The 20,736-nt window shown below is 34.1% G+C and overlaps 1 protein-coding gene across 1 annotated transcript in view; it reads left to right on the top strand.

The window, feature by feature from the left end:
• LOC113098062 (voltage-dependent R-type calcium channel subunit alpha-1E-like) overlaps positions 1 to 20,736 on the top strand; it is a 68,281-nt gene that overhangs the window by 25,462 nt on the left and 22,083 nt on the right. Inside the window, exons 6-7 of the mRNA XM_026263040.1 lie at positions 18,706 to 18,809; positions 19,214 to 19,372. Coding sequence (XP_026118825.1) covers positions 18,706 to 18,809; positions 19,214 to 19,372 — 263 coding nt within the window. The remainder of the gene's footprint in view (positions 1 to 18,705; positions 18,810 to 19,213; positions 19,373 to 20,736) is intronic.

Below are 20,736 nucleotides of genomic sequence, written 5' to 3' on the forward strand. Positions count from 1 at the left end.
CCTCAAATAAACTCTGTATCCTTAATTTATAGAGCTATAATATAGATTGCACTTTCTATTTGCTGTTTTTTTACAGTGATTTAATGAACTATGAACTAACATTAATAATCAATATATAATTAATATTAATATTTTTATTCACTTACAAAGTATGGGTTAAACTCTAGTCTTCAATGGCGTGGAGTCAATTTTCAGAAAATGTGGGCAGTCATGTGTCAATGTACCCTTGTTTTTAGCACAAATTTGACAATTTATGAACCATTTTTGCACTTAATTTCCATAAATGCTCTAGGTGGACTAGGGAGTGTTGAGTTGTGAACACTGGATTATGTCTGCATAGTGCATCACATTTGCTGTGGCATTAAAATATTCAGCAATATATTCCAGTTGTATGTTTTGAAACCATTTAAATTGTCTGATTGCAATCAGCGAGTGACCAATCTAACTTCTATTCACAAATGCTTTTTCAAACCAAGCTCTTTGCCTCATATAATTCATTACTGTAAAACCCCTCTCTACTATCTGTTTTATCTCAGTAATTTGGCTGTAACTGGTGTATATATATGGTTGATCTTTAAGGACTGCAGGCATCCAATTGTCATTCAAATGCTCTGGACCAATCAGCTGTCAGCCTGATTAATGTATATGGAGAATCATGTTTTTATTTATAGGCCTACTCTCATTTTGATAGCTACTGTAGAGAGAATAAGTGTTTATACCCAGACTATAAACTTTTATACCAGTACTTCTGTTATCTAAATATCTGTAACACAGAAATAATGATGTGTGGTTGAAAAACCTGTTTGTGTATCTCTTTCTGGATCAGCTGCAGCATGAATGATTCATTAACATGGGCAGCAACAAAACGTGCTTCTCATACTCCACTGACACTCGCAATGTGAAACAGTCATACCAAACATAGATAAATAATGAATCAAAAGAGCTGCATGTTTAATACTCTAAGTTTAAGTTTAACTTTGAAAAAACATATCTCAAGACTTTATGGCGGGGTTTTTTCCCATCCTACTGCAACTTGTGTTTTTAAATGAAAAATGTAATGTGATTGGTTTTTGGCCCTTTGTATTGAACTATGCACACATACATGATGCTGTTTTGTTTATAGTTGTTTAAGCAACTTAATTATAATTGGCTTATAAACATTATTTTAAACACTATGCACTTTTTTCCCAGATTGTCATGTTACGCTTTAAATAAACATACATTAGTTATATTTTGCGCCCTCTTGTGGCCTCAGGAACAAATCCAAAAGCTTTAATTCACCCTAACTGAAATTATGCATTTTAAATTTTTATATAATTCGAATTTAGTTTTTCAACCATTTCAACAGCCCTAGTAATGACTTGGAAAATCAAAAGTATTTATACTGTAAGCATTTCATAAGTAAGTTGTAACTATTCTAAGATTACGTGGTATACATGACCTACTATGTTGTTAGGCAACAATCTGATTTAGATCAAGTTGCCTTATTGTAATAACACAAAATATATATTTTACACTACGTACTGGGTATTTATTGTATTATTACAACATACTGTATATCTTACATGACATTGATACAAATAGTAAACTGTAGTATACTATAGTATCATTTTGTAATTATAGTAAAGTAAAAAAAAGAGTGTATAAAATAAAATAAAAAAATGTATCATAGTTTACTTAAGAATATATGCTAGTGTTTACTAGTGTTTCTTGTTTTCTATGTGGAATCATGGAGATAACTAAAGTATGGGGAAAGCATGTAATGAGTTTCTGCTATGATTTGGTTTTGAAATTTCCTTATGAAAATTTACCTGATGAAAGAGCATTGCATAAGGTCATCTCAGCAGTTAATCACGTCAGCAGCATTGTACCACTGAGGAGCAATACAGTGTAAAACTAGATTATCTGTTCCTGGCTCCTCCCAGGATGTAACATAAATATAACATAATACACAACACGTAAATTTACTGAATATTTTTTTTTTCTATAGCTCTAGTGCTGTTGGTGCACTTGAGCTTCAGCATGTGGTTTGAGGCAAGTAGAATAAAATGTACTACATTTATCTTAACTACTATGCAAACATACGTTCACCGTGATTTTGCCATGTTCCTGGATCAACATCTTTTGTTGATCCTGGATCAACATTACTGTCCAAAAATATAGACTAAGCCCAATACCCACCCCCTAAACCTAACCCTACCCATAATTTATTCCTAAAATCAGTGTGAAATGATAGCTGATTAACAAGGGTAAAGAAGCACCTAACCCTGATTTTAAGCCTTGAACAGATATTTTCTGAAAAGTTCTCAATTCTGTTTGGTTAATTGGAATGTTGTTCCAGGATCAACAAGGATGGTCTTGATGGTACTTGGTCATCATGCTCACCGCAAACATTCACCCTTGTTATATGTACTGTATAAGAGGCTGTAGTTTAAAGTGATCCCTTCTTACTCTCTTGTTATGTGCAATTGCTGTGTAAGTGTAACATCCATGGGCTGTAATTTAGTGATCCCTTGTTACCATCTTGTTAAGTGTAGTTACTGTGTAAGCATAACATCTGTGGGCTCTTGTTACATTGTCACATGTATGTACCTGTTTTCCTTATTTAGTCCCTCCTGAATGTCCTCGTCATGTGAATTTGTCTCTATTTGTTTTTGAGTTATTAGTTCATTTGATCCCAGGTGTGTTTCATCCCATTATCCTGTCATGTGTTTAAATAGTTTTCCTTGTGCTGAGTTCCTTTGTCTGCTGTTAAACGTTGTGGTACAAATGTCATAACTGAATTCCTGAGTGTTGACCTTTGTTGATTGTGAAATTAAATTCAAAGAATAAGTATTCTCCAGTGTCTCCTCTTCCCTCCCTCGTGCACTGTCACACGTGTTGTTAATGTGTAAATGTAACATATGCAGGCTGTAATTTAAAGTGATCCCTTGTTACCCTCTTCATGTATGTAGTTACTGTGTAAGTGTAACGTTAAATAATTTTAGTTATGCTACAATAGATGTTTAAAATGTATTAACAATGAAATGTATTATATAGTTAACTGTTACAAATAAATATCTTTTTTATTTAACAACATTTTAACAGAGATTTTTCAAGAACAGAATACAGAAAAAACAGATTTGCAACCACTTATACAATATACAAAGAACAGTAAACACACACATACACGCACACATGCACACACACACACACACACACACACACACACACACACACACACACACACACACACACACACACACACAAAACAAACAAACAAATCATGTTCTAAATTTATTTTTAATAGGCATAGTCAATTTTGCTATGGGCAGGAGTCAATGAATTTCTTCAGATCTTTTGCATATGCTTGCAAAGTTTGTACCTGCAGTATATGAGGGACCAGAAAAGGCCTCCCCCTGCTGTTTTCACCTGTGATCACAATAGAAAAACATAAGAAAAATACATTGCAAAAAACCTTCATACATGTCAAGTCATAAATAATAAAATAACAAAGGACTTCTAAAGTACACAAACTTAATAGTATAACAAAATAGAGAATATACAACAGTCAGTAGGTGACAGTCAGTTCCACTCTGATGGGCTCCAGCACACCTTAACCCCTGGGTATACCCTGTACCTTATGAAAATTAGACATGTTTATACCATAGTTAAAGAAAAAAGAAAAATTGTTACTATAGTTAGCCATGGGAACCACAAAACAGCCATGATTGTGCTACAGAATCTGTGGTTAAAACCTCTTCAGCCCTCTTGCATAGTTTGCATTTTTACAGAATTAGGCATACCTGAATTTAAAATATAACCCTACCCTAACCCTAAATTTTACATTTATATATATATAAAAATCTATATGTACAGAAAACCCTTTAAATATTAACACATGGTGTTGTTTTATTGCATTTGTTCATAATTTTATGACAAACACAAATAAAAAAAATCCTGATAAGTCCCTATGTCATCCAAGATTCTCATGTCTTTCTTTCTGCAGTTTCAATGAAGCTTACACAGTAACTACACGTAACGAGGGTAACAAGGGGTTACTTTAAATTACAGCCCACAGATGTTACCCTTACACAATGACTACATACTGTATAACAAGAGTGTATGTTTGCATGGTAGTTAAGGAAAATGTTGTAGTACATTTTATTCTACTTGCCACAAGCCAAAAAAAAAAACTTGTACGTGCTGGGAATTATGGTGTTATATTTATGTTATATCTTGGGAGGAGCAGGATACAGATGAGATGACCATATGCAATGCTCTTTTATCATGTAAATTTTCATATGGAAATTTCTAACCCAAATCATAGCAGAAACTCATTACATAATTTCCCCATACTTTAGTACTCTCCACGATCCCATATGAAAAAAAAAACATGAGTAAATACTATAGCATATATTCTAAAGTAAAATGTGGTAAAAAAAAAAAAAAGTTGTTTAACTTTACCATAATAACTAAATTATACTATATTATACTATAGTTTGCTTGTTTGTATCAATGTCAGGTAAGATACATGTTGTAATAATATAATAAGTAGCCAGTACTAAGTGTAAAAATATATATTTTGTGTTATTGCAATTACACAACTTGTTCTAAATCATACTGTTGCTTAACACAGTAGGTCATGCATACCAATCAATACTTACAGTATAAATGCTTTATAATTTTGCAGGTTATTACCCCCTTAGTCCCCAAACATTGCATATTGTTCCTTTATATCTATGAGTAGGTACTGTGGAGGTAATCTATAGTTACAAATGGGTACGCTCAAAATTCTGTTTAATTCCTCGGTATTAAAAGGCAAAGTTAACCATGCATCATTTTACTTAGAGCATTAGAGTACATTTTTGGAAGTAAAGCTTGATGTTTTTAAGTCCATATTTTCTGATAAACTGACGAGCTCAATAATCTATTCTGTGCTGTTTTACTAACATTATTATATTATAGTTTCCTTAGGAATGTATATATTTTTTAATTATTAAATTAATGAAACCATTGTTGAAACAACACAATGTTAAATCTCTTAAGTGTAGGCCATTGCTTGCTGTTTTGAAATCAGCCAATCAAAATGAAAACACACATTCAGGTTCGATTAAATGGGCTAATTAGGGTTATTTATTTTTGATTTATTGTTTTGGACAAAAATATACTTGAAAAGTAAGCACTGCACCTCTTTTATTGAACAAATATACGAAAAATAAATCACTTGCAAAATCTTTTCAAACCAGTCTGTGAGTCTATGGAAAGTAAAGATGTTTGACAGCTTTTTATTTAATAAAAAAGAATGAATGGTTTTGAATAGATTTTCGCAAACTCACTATCTTTTCAAAGCAAAGTGAACTTGACAGTTCGATATCTCTTCATGATCAATTTACTGGATGATGATCACATGGTCAAGTGTTTGGAAAGCATGTTGGTGGAGTGTGTGATTCAGAGAGATGTAGTTGAAGTTAGTCAGTGATATTTTAATAGGCTTGTGTCAGTGCTGTTGTCTGAAGAAGTGCAAAGGCTGGTATTTCTCACCAGCAGCTGTTATAATACAACTCCAGGATGAATTACAGGTTTGTTAAAAAACGGCTTCTTCTGTGGCTGGAAAACCAGTAATGTAAGCATTCAGAAGTGAAGTTTGTGTATAAAATATAATGTATTCCTATAATGCAAAATAAAATTTTCAGATATTATGATTTGTTGCTTAAGAAATATTTCCTATTATTAATGATATTGACAACAGTTTTTGCTGCTAAACATTTTTGTGGAAACTGTGATAAGCTACAATTCTGAAGTTTGTAATAATATTTTGTTAAAAAAAATAAATAGACATTTAAAAGATAAAGATTTGACATTAAAGACATTTATAATATTGCAAAAAATATATATTTAAGATAAATTCTGTTCTTGTTAAAAAATGTATCATGGTTTCCACAAAAGTACTGAACAGCAAAAACTGTTTTTAGCATTGATCACCAAATCAGCATTTAGTATGATTTCTGAATGATCATGTGACACTGAAGACTGGAGTCATGGCTGCTGAAAATTTTGCTTCACTATCCCAGGAATAAATTACATTTTTAAATATATTAAAATGTAAAACTTTTTCTTTTAAACTGTAATAATATTTTAACATTTTTATTGTATTTTTGATCAAGTAATGCATCCTTGGTGAACATAAAAACTTGTTTTCAAAAAACGCAATAATTCCAAACGTTTGCTAATGTATGTTTATTAACTAAATTGTTGTTTTTTATTATTATAAATGTAAAAATATATATATTTGAAATATGCAGCAGATTTTATGTCATCGGTATCGGCTCACATTTACAAATTTGACGTGATTGCTTTCATACTAGTTGCTTATAGTTGGCATTACATAAAAAAGGGAATATATTTGTTGCCAAGTTATCTTGATGCAAATGACAATGATAACGATCGTATGATATTAAGTGAAGAAATAACTTTAATGACACAGTAGAACATTCTGCACTATAGTTTAGAGAGCTGTCAATTCCACCCTCTCTTTTTCTTTTTTCGTTCTCTTTTTCTCACTGTCTTACACTTTAGCAATAAAACGGAAAAGAGCAGGTAATAACAGCAAGCCTCTAAGAGCTACGAAACACAGCATTGTGTGATTTTGCCTTTTGTGAGTATTGGAATTGCTGTTTCCAGTAATATAAGTGTTCATTGAGACTAGTGGGTGGTCTCTTCTGACTTGACCATAACCTTCTGTTTAATTCTTGCTGCTAAGACTCCCGTCTGTCCGCCAAAGGCAGTTAAAAAGATACCATGATCTGCTCATCTAGGGACTCGTCCGTCTATGGCTACAAGCTGAACTGATAGTCTGTTGAGGGCTTTAAAAAGCAAACTGAGATCAATGTGTTGAGGCGAAGCATAGGGAAATCTGATTAATTTTAGTGAATCAGTTCATTTGGACCATTACTGTACATGTCACTGAATCAGCTTTAAAAAATATGATATGTGATATTTAACATTATTTTATTGTGGGAAAATACATGTTTAGATTTTAATAATGCTACTGTGTTTTTCATTAAGCCATTTACTGTATTATTATTATTATGATTATTATGATTATTATTATTATCATTATTATTGTAAAACTAATGAACTCTGGAAATGGATTCTAAGTTATATTGAAAAGGTCCAACACCAGAGATGTTACAAATAGAGAGTTAAATGAAGGAATTAGCAGATAAAATTGGATGCAAAACTTTCCTTTCTTGTGGCTAATCTCTGCTCTCTATTTAAAGTCATTCGGGTAAACAATTTCCTTCAGAACGACGGCCTGTTCTGGGGCCTGTAATTTCTCCTTCACTGGCTTGGCACACTGACAGGATGGGTAATAACTGGCTGGGACACTCTGTATCTGTCTAATCATATCAGGTCCTATTGTAATGATCAAACAGGAATAATATGTTCAGACCCTGCTCATTGGCAACTAAAAGACTGCAACATAGAAATATTATATAATTACATATATACATAAATGAATGAATGAATGAATATACAACAACAGATTTTTTAACGCTTAGCTCAGGGGTTGTCTGACTTTTTGAATCCAAATCCCCCTTCGTCCAAGACAATATTTGAATATCTTTATTTTAGTGCACTCTAAAAAGGACTCACAACATTATTATGCTGCTGTGTGAAAGTAGCCTATTACTGATTGCTTTATAAGTCAAAATAAATAAATTAGATCAAGGGTTAAAACACTCTGATCGGCCGTCATTAGCACTCATTTGTAATTTCTAAATGGTTTCAGATGTCTGCTATGCCTCTTTCTGTCTTTTACTTTTTCTGTCACTCTCTCTCTTTGTCTGTTTTTCCCTGCGTGTTTGACAATTAGTTAAGTGTTTGCTCTTTACCCGTGATTAATAATTGATCTGCTGGTGTCTTAATGATTCATATGCCATCTGTCACAATGTAACGGTTGCATGTGTGAGTCAGGGGCTCATCAAAGAGCCGTGTTTCTGCAATGGGCAGAGAGGGATAATTAACGGCAGTGTCTGGCTAAATGACAGAAGAGGAAATACTACAATATATATATAGTGATGGACACAGACTTATAAAATGCATATGATATCATCTAAGAAATCTTGAGTGGATTTACACATATTGACATTTGGTTTGCAGATCAAATTAGGTGTTATTTTAAATGTCACAGAGCTCTTACATGTTAAAGTTGGGATCTGAAAAAGAGCTCTTACATTGTTAAAGTTGGGATCTGCAAAAGAGCTCTTACATGTTAAAGTTGGGATCTGAAAAAGAGCTCTTACATTGTTAAAGTTGGGATCTGCAAAAGAGCTCTTACATGTTAAAGTTGGGATCTGCAAAAGATTATGTTGGCTGATGGAGATTGTACCATCAACAGACATTGTATGTCTTTTTTTCAGAATAGCCAGTGTTTGCTAAGGCAAACAGCATTATTTCTGTTGCTCTTTCTAAGGGATTTGTACAGAAACACATTATTTGCTGTGGACATTTAATTTGATGTTGCAAGCAAATGTTGAGGAGACTTGTTCTATTACTTTTCTACACTACACTACTTAAAAAAAAAAAAAAAAAAAACAGGATCATACACTACCAGTCTTTAAAGTTGTTCTGATCACAAAAAAACTCACACAGAAACATGCATCTTGTTGCTAGGAATTGCTTGACAAATGTAACAAGATATGTTCTAAAATCAGCTCAAAATATAAAGCATGATATCCACCAACTGGACAGATTCATAGTCTGAAACTAAAAAAACAAAGCCTGTGACCATCATACACTAAGCAAATTTGTATGGATTCTGTTAACTCAAATCTGCAGATTGGCTTTCATGTACTGTATTCAAGACCCTCCAAAAATACATAACAAATATGTTTAATGTAACCATTTAAAAGAAGAGGGATGTTTTGTTATAGCTTTGGGAGGAAGAGCGCCGCCGCCATCTTGCAGTACCACCACATGTGTGTTAATATAACATCTGTGTGTTTGAAATATAAAGAAATGCTTATATTACTGCACTGGCCATCAGAGGGAACCAACCCTGTGACATCACACGTGGTGGTACTGCAAGATGGCGACGGCCTTGCTCCAAAAGCTATAACAAAAAATCCTTTTTTCTTTAAAATGGTTACATTAATCATGTTTGTTTTATATTTTTGAATCAAAGTGGAAAACTTTTTACTAAATAATGTTAACTTAACTGACTGCTTCACTTCTACTTTAAGTAATCAAACATTGCCGGGCGGATGATGAAACTTGCAAAACAAATGTCTTGTCTTAAATCATAATTCAAGATTAATGGTCATCTGGTATGTCAAAGGCGTTTGGCATTTTATATATATTTTTTTTTTGGCCGATGTGTAGCTTATGCAGGACTTTTTTTTAAATGGCTAAGAATTTCAGCGCCTGAGCAGAGTTCCCATTCTCTGTTTCAGTAGTTTTTCATTAGTTAAAAAATGATTAGGCAGAACTGTTAAAAAAGAAAGTTAATGGTATAGGAAAAAGTATAATAGCATTTATTTTTTTATGATAGCAATAGAAAGGCAAACGCTATAATACTTTATCATCTACCGTCAGCATTGACCAAATACACATTTATAGAATTTAAACTAGTCTTTGATTATCTAATAAACATTTAATTTCACAAACTTTGCAAACTTTGTTGAATCCTGCTGTGAGATCTTTTGACGTGTGCGTTTGTTGACTACATAAAAACAGGTGTCCGTGATGGTCAATCTGTCCATGTGAATTGGATGTGGACAGGAGAATTAAGCTTTCACTGGAATGCATGGTCGAAAATTTTTATCAATTTGGCCACTGTCATATTAATTTCATATTTGCAGTGTGCTGTATAGGAAACTAGCGCTACATTGTCTTCATAAGAACATTTTCTATACATTTGTAAGAACATTTTCTATACATTTGTATGAAAAATAGGTTGTTTAAACACATTTAGCATAAGTACACAAACACTGTCGAAAATCAAAAAATACTGTAATTATATTCCATTATTCCTTTGATATGTTTAATACATATCTATATTAATAATATAATAAAATTCAATATCAATATTGCATATTTCTGCCACAATACCATGGTGCCGTTAGTGTTACTACAGTAATTTCATGATACATGATGGAAATTTGTAGAATGAAAAGTCTTCTGACTGTCTCGTTACACACAGTGTTTCTCCTGTTTATCAGCGCTGTTTCATCTGGCTTTAAATTAGTTTAAATCACAGAATAATTTGCTTGGCCTTTTGAACTTTGAGCCAACCAATGAATTCTCTATGTGGCTTCAAAATGTGTAACACTGTTCCATTTTGCTTTTGGCACATAAATAGATTATATTGAATATTTATCAAACTCTTGTTATAGTTTTATCGAGGAAAATTATGTCACAATAATTATTGTTATAATTGTTTTGCCCAGCCCTACCTCAAAACATATCTGCTTCCACACCCCCTTGTAACACTTTGGCTCCCCACTTAGCACCCCAGGTTGGGAACCACTGAATTACTGCAATGCAGGTTACAGGGTTTCCCTTTTTATTTTATTTATTATTTTTGTATGTTTTTGACAATTTACTTTACTTGTTACAAATACAGTAGTACTCAATACTACAGTTTCATTTCTATATATTTGAAGGGCTTAAACTTAAATCTTAGTCATTCCTATGAACTATACAGCAGGCTTACATGAGTCACAGGAAGCACATTCTGTGCTATATTTATGGTCTTTTGGTCTTTTCTTAGTGGTAACATGTCATGCTGTTCATTCAGTGCCAGCGAATTGTCTTCACACTAGCTTTGTGTTCCTGACCCGCCCACACACAATGTTGTTTTCAGTGAAAACAGTCAAGATCTCTCTCCTTCCTCTCAGCCTCCTCTCAAAGTGAGGGAATGAAATGCATGAAATTGATGTTTTTTTATGTTTATATACAAATGAATGCATCTTGGCACTAGGCTTATAGAGTAGTGATGTTAATTTCGGTTATTTCTCCTAACCGACAACCGATGCTCGTTAACTGATTATTAACCGTTAACCGCCAAGGATATTTTAAATTAGAAATTAAATAAATTTGAAAGGATAAGTGTCTGTGTCCCATTAACCTTTTGACCAGTACGGTCCCACATATGGGATTCTTATTTCCATGCCCCTGGGAGTATGGTCCCACAAATGGGATTTAGAATGTTCAGTGACGTCACATAACTGCCAAATTCAAACTGCGTTTTCGCACATTGGATGGCACTGAGCCAGAGACAGACATGCACTGCTCTTGTCATATTATCACAACTATGCAGTGTTATTAACCACATAATGCATATTTTAGGTTACAGACATTTAAATATTAATGAGTAGTGAATGAATAAAAAATGAATTGTTTAAGAATTCATATTCATGTTTAGTATGTATGCGTTTCAGTCTGCTTGCTTGAAATGTTTCTGACCATCAGTTATTTGTCAAATGTATCACATTCTTCTTATAGAAATCATGTCCAAAATTATACCCTGCAAGAGCAGGAAAATTCAGAACACGTGCTTGATAGGATAACATATGATTTATGATACCCCAAGCAAAGACAATATCTAAGTGGTCAAGACAACATTTGAGGTGTGGCCAAAAGGCCAGTTGAAATACTCAGGACACCGTCAAATTTGGCTCTTTAGTCATGCTTTTAGTCATCACTGTTAGCATGGTTCCTTTACCTCTATTCTTTTACTTTATTTTATTTTCCGTTGAGAGTTTCATGTTCTGAGTTAAGTTTTGTAACGCTGTGTCTCCAAGTCTGACCTCGACTGCCCGTTCAACTTCAACAAGCCCACAACTCCGCATCGTCAGCCAATGCCCAACCACAGGCTTCCCAAGATGTCACTTCAACGACTACTGAACTTCCAGCCAATCAGCAACATCGGGAAACCCCCTTTCAACGACAACAAAGGGAACCCCCTTTAAGCAGGAGATGCGAAGTAACTTTACCTCCAGACTCACATTTGTACTGGTGTATCTAATATAATTTTAACCTCATTGAGGAACTCAAAGCGAGGGTTAATTAAGTGACTGAAGGCTGTTCATGTCTATGCAATTTCACATATTGCTGTAAACTTGGGATTCCACATTCTCATTCTCTTAAACTCATTTTTCCCTAATGTTCTATATTCCTGCAACTTGTATGAATGTGTAAGTGCGTGTGCTTATGTGTTAGATTCGTTTATATGTCTTAGATTTATCTAATAGAGCCTTATTCATATTGAAAAGAGAAGTATCTTGTGTTTTCTGCTTACAAGTTAATGTCTTAAACTGCCGATCTTGTTACTGTGCTAATTAATAGTGGTTTCACTACACTTTGGATATTAATATCCAGTGCAGATTTGATGTTACCAAGTTCTTTAGGCCTATTTTACAAAAGCACGGCGATTTGTTTTTATTGTTAATAAAATACAGTTAGTCAAACATATGGAAAAAAACACTGCTCAGTTTAAATATGTAGTAAAACCTGTGCCCTTAAGCATTATCACCTTACTGCCATGATGTTTTTAGGGCCCTATTTTAACAATCTAAATGCAAAGTGTAAAATACACGGCGCAGGTGCACTCAGGGTAGGTCCAAATCCACTTTTGCTATATTAACGACGGAAGAATGGTCCGTGCGCTGGGGCGCATTTTTGGGAATGGGTTGTCCCTATTCTCTTAATGAGTAATGGGCATATCATTCAATACACCAATCAGAGTGTCATCTCTCATTCCCTTTAAGAGCGGGATGCGCTCGCGCCAGGGCGGATCGCTATTTACATGGCGGAATTTGTTGGCGGAAAAGCTGAATGCTTCTCAAGCGAAGAAACAGATCTTCTCGTGCGCAAAGTTAAATCGCGTGAGCAGATCATCTACGGGAAAGCAGGAATCCAGCAAAGCTCCATGCGATGAGTCAGTTAATATATATGAGTGTGTATTGGCATGATTGTTCAATTAATTAGCCAGTTTCATTCATCATTATTAGTAGCAATAGGCTGAGTTGCAAATAGGTAGCCTAATTCTAATACACGGAATGACTATCCATCATTACATTTGGCATTTTTGTGTGATGCGCATCCCTGTGTGTAATGAGCAAAGTCAACGCACACTGTGGACCCAAAAAAATATTGCGCCTTTGACTTTAGACTTTAGACCACGTTTGAGTTGGTCTATGGTGCAGTCTATTTTCAGCTCCCTAAAATAGCAATGTGCCAGCGATGCACCTGAACACAGCTCTTTTTTAGACCAGCACGCCAATGGGCGCACAAATGGGCGCAAATGCATTTGCTAATTAAACGACATGACGTTGGACGGGGAAATGCGAACGGCGCTGGACTGAAACTAGCAAACACACTTGCGCTGTGTCTTGCGTAGCATTGCGCCGGGTGTATTATAGGGTCCTTAGTTTTACGTGGATATTGGAATGCAAGTGAAGTAGAGTGAGGGGAACTAAAATAGCCTAGCTATGTTTACATTGTTTATTATAAAGTTTGTAAACATTTCACGTCGGCATTAATTGGGCTGCACAATTATGACAAATATCATAATTGTCAATGTGTATACTAGGGGTGGCACGGTTCGCTGAAAGAAAAACTTGGAATGGATGTGCATTCTGGCTTCCCAGACATTACAACAACAGCGATGAGAAAAAAAAATAATAATAAAAGTATTTAACAACAACAACAACAACAAAAAAAAAAACACAACCCTGGACAAAACTTTTGTTCAACACAAATCCCGTATTCTGGAATATAAGCAGTCATTTATTCCATCATCACCCGGGTGCTGATAGCGCACACAGGCAGATGAGACCTGAACAGCACATGTTATTTTTTGTGTTTAAACTAATTTAATTTAAGCTTTGCAAGTTTAAACATTTAAGAGCCAGAGGAAGCGAGCTCACGCATGCAGTGTGAAGATTTGTGCATGCGCTCATCCGAAGCATGCAAACCCGCGCCTCAGAACGCGTGCAGATATTAAGCTCTCTCTTAAGTATTGTGTTTAAATGAAGTGACATGAAGTGAAGTGACATTCAGCCAAGTATGGTGACCCATACTCAGAATTTGTGCTCTGCATTTAACCCATCCGAAATGCACACACACAATGGACAAATGGACAAATTTAGACAAAAATTATGTCAAAATGCCCATCTTGATAAGTAACCTATAGCAGACATAGCTGGCTAAATGTAGGCCTACTGTATCAGTGCATTGGATCAGTGAATTCTCTTAAAGGGGCAGTCTTAATCGAACAGCAAAAACAAAGAAATCACTCACTGCTCTTGATTAAAAAGCTTTTGTAACTTTAATAAAGAATAATCTTTAATTTATACAGTCCAATATGCAATGCTGTTTTACATTTGATTACTTCAATTCTGAAGTAATCAATTCAATTCAATTTCTGTACCTAACCTATTTCTGTATTTATTTGTGCTGTTGCTTGTAGTTGGATAGAATATTCTTCTTCTTTTTTTTATTAGAAAGTATAGTTTTTCCATTAACATAGCACAAACCGAACTGTACCGAAACTGTGACTCTAAAACCATGAAACAAACTGAACTGTGAAAAAGTTGAACCGTGCCACCCATAGTGTATACCATTGTTTTATGCAACTGAATGACATATTTTTATGTGAAAATAAACAAGCTGAACACTCTAACTGAATTTTTTTAATTGATTTTGTATAGTATTAACTAGGGATGTACATTTTCAATCCTTTCCATGATCGGTCATCGTTTAAATTAATGATCAATTCATCGATTAATTGTTAACCTTAATGCTGCAAAATGCAATTGCTGTGGAACCCAGTCACAGGCATGACAGGATGTGCAAAAGCTACTCAAAAAAAGAAAAAAAAAAACTTTCTCCCTTGATTTAAATAGGTTTTATTCTGAATAAGTCACAGGATTATAAAATGAATATATGTAGTTATGATCAATTTATAAATTGAAGAGAGTGTACCGTACGTTTGAGATCATTTTATTTTTGCATTCCGGTAAGCTTGTTTTTCAAAATCGCGACCATTCTTTAGGATGCGATCCAGCCCATAGCCTACATTTATGCAGCTTTGTTCTGGTTTGCTGGTTGGTCATAATTTTCCACAAATTCAATAATATTAAGGCATTGCTTCTTTTCCTAAATCCTTACTGCACAACCCTCTAATTTTGCAGGTTTATTTTATTGTCTTTCACTTTTAATCACTGATCTCAAATCTCTTACGGTGGTAAACTTGCAAGAAGGGAAATTACAGATATCATGAATTTGTTGGATTTATTAATCTGTTCTCTTATTTCAATTAAATCATGGGTTGTTTAAGGAAGAACAATTTATGAAACATGGACAGTTGCCACAAATTAATAAGTCTAATAGGAATGAATTAACAAGTTGATAGCTTTTCTGTCCTGTGTCCCACAGCCCTGCAATATGTAACAATTATCTGGGGAAATTACTTAGTTACTACATTTCTGTTGCTTTCCATGTTAAATAACTTTGTGTCGTTTCTATTTTAATGTACTTTTAAAGGTTCAGTCACATTAAAAGCTTAATTTGTACATAATGAATGAATGTTGATATATTTATATACCATTTATTTACTGTCACTGTCACTAATCGGCCCAGATTCATATGGTCGGTTAATGGTTAACCAGTTAAAATGAGAAACCCTATTAGAGAGTGTTTGTCCCGAGGCAGTTATGGTTTGTAAATGCTAACGTTATAAACACAAGCTGTTATGAATCATATAAGCATAACTGAACATGTGCTGAAGTTATATGATTTGTACTAATGGATCCATCCCAATACTTGCGGGAGGCATGATAGTTTCATTAACTTTTTATAACAGATGTCCTGGTGACAGCTATCATTCTGCCACTTAACAAATGCACCACTTAATATTGTCAGAAATCTCAGAGTATCCTGGTCATCATAACATTTCCCATATACTTTATTTTCCCTTTTAAGATAAAAATAAATATATATATATATATATATATATATATATATATAAATTTTCTTTTTCTTTTTTGCTTATTGCACTAAATTCCCAGAAGCTTTAGGAGCAATTTTCTGTCTTTCTTTAGCAGTCTTTCAGTAAAGTCTTTCATCTCATTCCTGTGCTGCTATTTTAATTCTTTCTCAGGTCCTAATTAGAATCGCTGTCATCCTGCTACCGTGACACACCAGATGTGACTAATATGCAGAACAATCTGAGATTCAAATTCCACTGTTGTAAAGCCCATCTGAAAATGAAGTGAAAATACTGATGGGGGAAATATTCTGTGGTTTGTGCTGTGCACTTAATTTCACTATAGGTGGGCTACAGGAGCTGGTAAAGCTGTATTGAAATCTTATTTTATCTCTGATGCATGTGCTGCAAAATACCGTAGCTTGCATTTGTGTCAAAAGAATTGCTGTTTTGAACTTATGATAATAAAGTTTGAATGCAAATGGAAAAAGATTTAACAGTTTTGTATTTGTGGATACTTCTGAACATACTGACATTAGATAAGACCCATTTAATCTGCTGCCACAGTGTACTAATTAAATGATGTAAAATAATTTGATTGAATAAATTGTTAAATATTTAAATTAATGATTTGTGTAGTCAAATGAAAATGTAACAATTAATTTACAACAAAACATTGTATTTTTATATTTGTTAAATAAGATGCTGCACAACCAAACTGTAAATTAAAACATGGATAAAAATGTTTTGGTTGTCTGAGATAATATTGTTATTGTTGTATGATATATTGTTATTATTATTACTTTGAGTAATGCATTTTATTTTTTATACAATAGTAATATATTTCTATCATACTTCATTTTAGTTAAACAAAACATTTATTTTGTCAGTTTGTTCGTAGATGTGAGTTCTTTAAGTTTGAGTGTGTATTTGACCATGGTAGATTTTTAAATCAAATGGTGAAAAGTTGTGATGTGACTCTCTGGAGATGAAGCTCATCCAAACTGTCCACATATATTGAGATGGCAGATACTGAAAACATTGTGAGCTTCACATGTCTTAGAGTTTGTATATTAGACGAAACTATGTCACTCATTCACACAGAGACATACAGAATTTAGACTTATTAGCAACATGCACTGACCGGCTGTTGTCACATCTAATTCTGTTGTGTGATAGGCTGTTAGATTAATCCATATTAGGCAAAAATGTCAAGAGCTTATCATCATTAACATGAATTTTACTGCAATCTTCTTGATATGATATAGGCTAGTTTAACGTGCCATATTTTTAGGCCTGATAATTGGCATTTCCTGTTTGATCTGTTTTGATCTATTTCTAGGCTTCTTTTGATAAGAGCAAATATTTAAATCAGTATTTTACATGACTATTCTTGACCTGTTACATACTAGAGAGGTTAAACATCTGTTGAATTCAAAATTTGGAAACCAGTGGAGATAAGTTCTCAGTTGCTTCTGCTAAAACCACATTTTGTGTACAAAGCTGTTATCATCTGACTCTCTCACTCTCTGTGTAGTTTATACACATTTCTTTGGCAGTCTCTCATCTCAGTGGGGTGGAATGGGAGTGCTAGGTGAACTGGGATATTAGAGAATCTAGAATTTCAGCTTTGGTTGAGATGTTGGAAAGGACGGTTCATCCCAGGTTACACATATAGCATTCAGTGGTTAACTCTAAAAAAACGAACGATGCCAACAAAAGCTTCTCTCTCACACACTTATGCTCCTCTCATTTCCCTTAGATTGTTGCTTGCTGCATCACAGACGAGTTGCTGTTTCCTCTTCGGTGGTGCAGCAAATAAAGGACAACATTAGCATTTTATAATGAGTCATGCCTTTGATGGGTTCCCTCTGAGAGACGAGAGATTCTGTTCATTCTAATCAGAACAACAATAATCATTGTATTATTGCAGGGTCCTTTACTAGCTTTATCAATAGGGATGGGTTTGATTTCCCAAGTTCCTCAACAGCAAAATACATTTATTCCTTTAAGTATTGTGTATTCATATCTAATCTTAAAGTAAAACAAATATAGAATTTAAGTATAAATAAGGATAAATCATTTATACTTCAGCTCTAGCTTGTCATTTTGATTTCACTTTATCTATAATTTTGTTTTGGTTTGCTCTTGTAATTCAGTATTATTTGATTAGTATTGATGAACCGCTTGTGATTATCCCTCATTTGTAAGTCAGTTTGGATAAAAGCACCGGCTAAATTATTTAACCCTCTGAGGTCTAAGGGTGTTTTGGGGGTCTGGAGAAGTGACTTTTGTGATTTTTTCAGTTGCTTAGAAACATATGCATGGCTGAAAACAGTGTATTCAGTACAAACTGGCCTACAATAATATGTAGCCTGTATGTACATGATTCTGTTTTTGAGAAAACAACATTTATACCGTTGTTAGTGAAAAACTACAATTTTGAAGTCACTGAAATAAGGCCATAAAACACATAAACAACATTTGTTCACAAGACTGTCAAACCTGGATCTTGTAGCCTATAATTTTTGCTTCAAAATGATGTGAAAATCATCTTCTTTAATCACTCACAGAAAACAATAGATTGATTAAAATTTTTTAAGACAAGAGATTGCATAGTTAACAAAACATTATTATTAACATATTTGTAAAATATTCATATATCCTGCAGAATTCCAGTTGATTTAGTTTCTTTGCCTAACCTATGTTTGTTTTTATTTTGTCAACAGGATTCTGGCCACAGCAGGAGCCCACATGAATATTTCATTAGACCTGCGCACACTAAGGGCTGTGAGGGTATTACGGCCCCTTAAACTGGTTTCTGGCATTCCTAGTACGTTTATGGTGCTCTATGAAGTTCTTAATCACACATTGTGTTGTTTCACTTGAAATAAGGAGTAGAACACTGCCTCCTAATCAGGTGCAAAGTGACAAAATGACATAAATCCAGTCACAACTGCAACAAGCAACATGCAAGGCATTTACTTTGTTGCTAGGTGTCTAATTATCTAGGTAGCTGCACAGAGAAGTCTCATTGGTCCAAAATACCTCTCCACATACCTGTAATTTGTCACATCACACTTGGTTAGGACACAGTGTTATAGTTATTACTTTACATGTGGATGCTGTAGTGTTAAAGTTTTTCCACATGTGAAGGAATGAATAATACATTTTGATATATTTAAGTGTAGATGATAGGTTTATTGATATCTATATGTATTCATGTTTTTTTTAAAGGTCTTCAAATAGTTCTTAAATCCATAATGAAGGCTATGGTGCCACTGCTACAGATTGGTCTGCTGCTGTTTTTTGCCATTCTCATGTTTGCTATTATCGGACTAGAGTTCTACAGTGGAAGACTCCACAAAAGATGTGTAGCTTATTCAAACATTACAGGTAAAAAAGATCACACTCTGAAGGAGACAAGAACGTGTACAGACTCACACATCCAGAGTACATTAATATAAATAATTATAGCATTTATGTTCCTGTCAGATGGCTGGGATCCAAACAAAATGTTTAAATCTTTAGAATACTCAGCAATTATGAAAAATGTAATTAAAAAAAAAAAAAAAAAAGTTTGGTCTGGTTTTTGTGAAAGTTGGGTCACTGATAACTACTTCTATAATCCACCCCAAAATTAAAATTGTGTTATCGTTTACTCCCCTCTCAAATATTTATGCATTTCTTTTTTCTATGGAACACAAAATATTATATTTTGAAGAATGTTGGTAACCAAAGTTTCAGGTCCCGTTGTCTTCCAAAGTATTTTTTTTTCCATACAGCAAAAGTCAATGGGTCCCAAAACCATTTGGTTACCAACATGCAAAATCACCATGAAATCTAAATTTTTCATTCTTATTTTTTAATGGAATACTGCTTGGCTACTCCCATACGGGAAGTAAATTCTTCATCCTTCTGTTGGCCTCTTCTATTTGCTGCATGATAACAATCCATAAGGGTGTACTCACACTTGACACAGTTGCCTTGAACTGAGCCTGAGCGCTTCTGTCCCACGTCCCCACTCTCCGTCTGGCCCGCACTCACACTTGCACTAAACATTACGGGTCGGAGCATGCTTATGTCATACAGATAACAGGTAGAAAACCACTTTCGGACCCACTTTATATTAAGTGGCCTTAACTACTATGTACTTACATTTTAATTAATAATTTAGTTCAATGTACTTATTGTGTACATACATGTTTTTACATTGTATTTATATTTAAGAAAAAACCGACATGTAATTACATCTGTATTTAATTTCTGTAATTACATTTATAATTACACTGTTGCCCATACTTTACACCTTAACCCACCCTTAAACTTACCCATACCTCCAACCCTCTCCCTAACCTTACCCCATCCCACCTCAATAGCAGCAAAAGTGTTTTACAATACAATATGAACACAGTAAGTACATTGTACTTATTTTTTTATGTAAGTACATAGTAGTTAAGGCCACCTAATATAAAGTGGGACCCCACTTTCTCTAATAGACTGCCAATAAATTAATAATTTAGCCCGAGCAGTGATTTTCACTTGCATGTATCAGAGGATCATTATTAAGAATTTGCATCTTTATTCACAAACTACAATTCCTGTTCATCAGTATGGTGAGAACCACACCCTTCATTAAATTAATTGAAAGTGTACTGTAGTAGTAGTATTGATAGAAGGTTTTTTTTGGGGTCGTAATGATGCCAGTAGGGCACGCAAAACAGTAGCTGTTCTAAGCCCAACTGAACCATCCTCTGGCC

Source organism: Carassius auratus, unplaced genomic scaffold, assembly GCF_003368295.1.
Source record: "Carassius auratus strain Wakin unplaced genomic scaffold, ASM336829v1 scaf_tig00216409, whole genome shotgun sequence".
In the NCBI taxonomy this organism is placed as follows: Eukaryota; Metazoa; Chordata; class Actinopteri; order Cypriniformes; family Cyprinidae; genus Carassius; species Carassius auratus.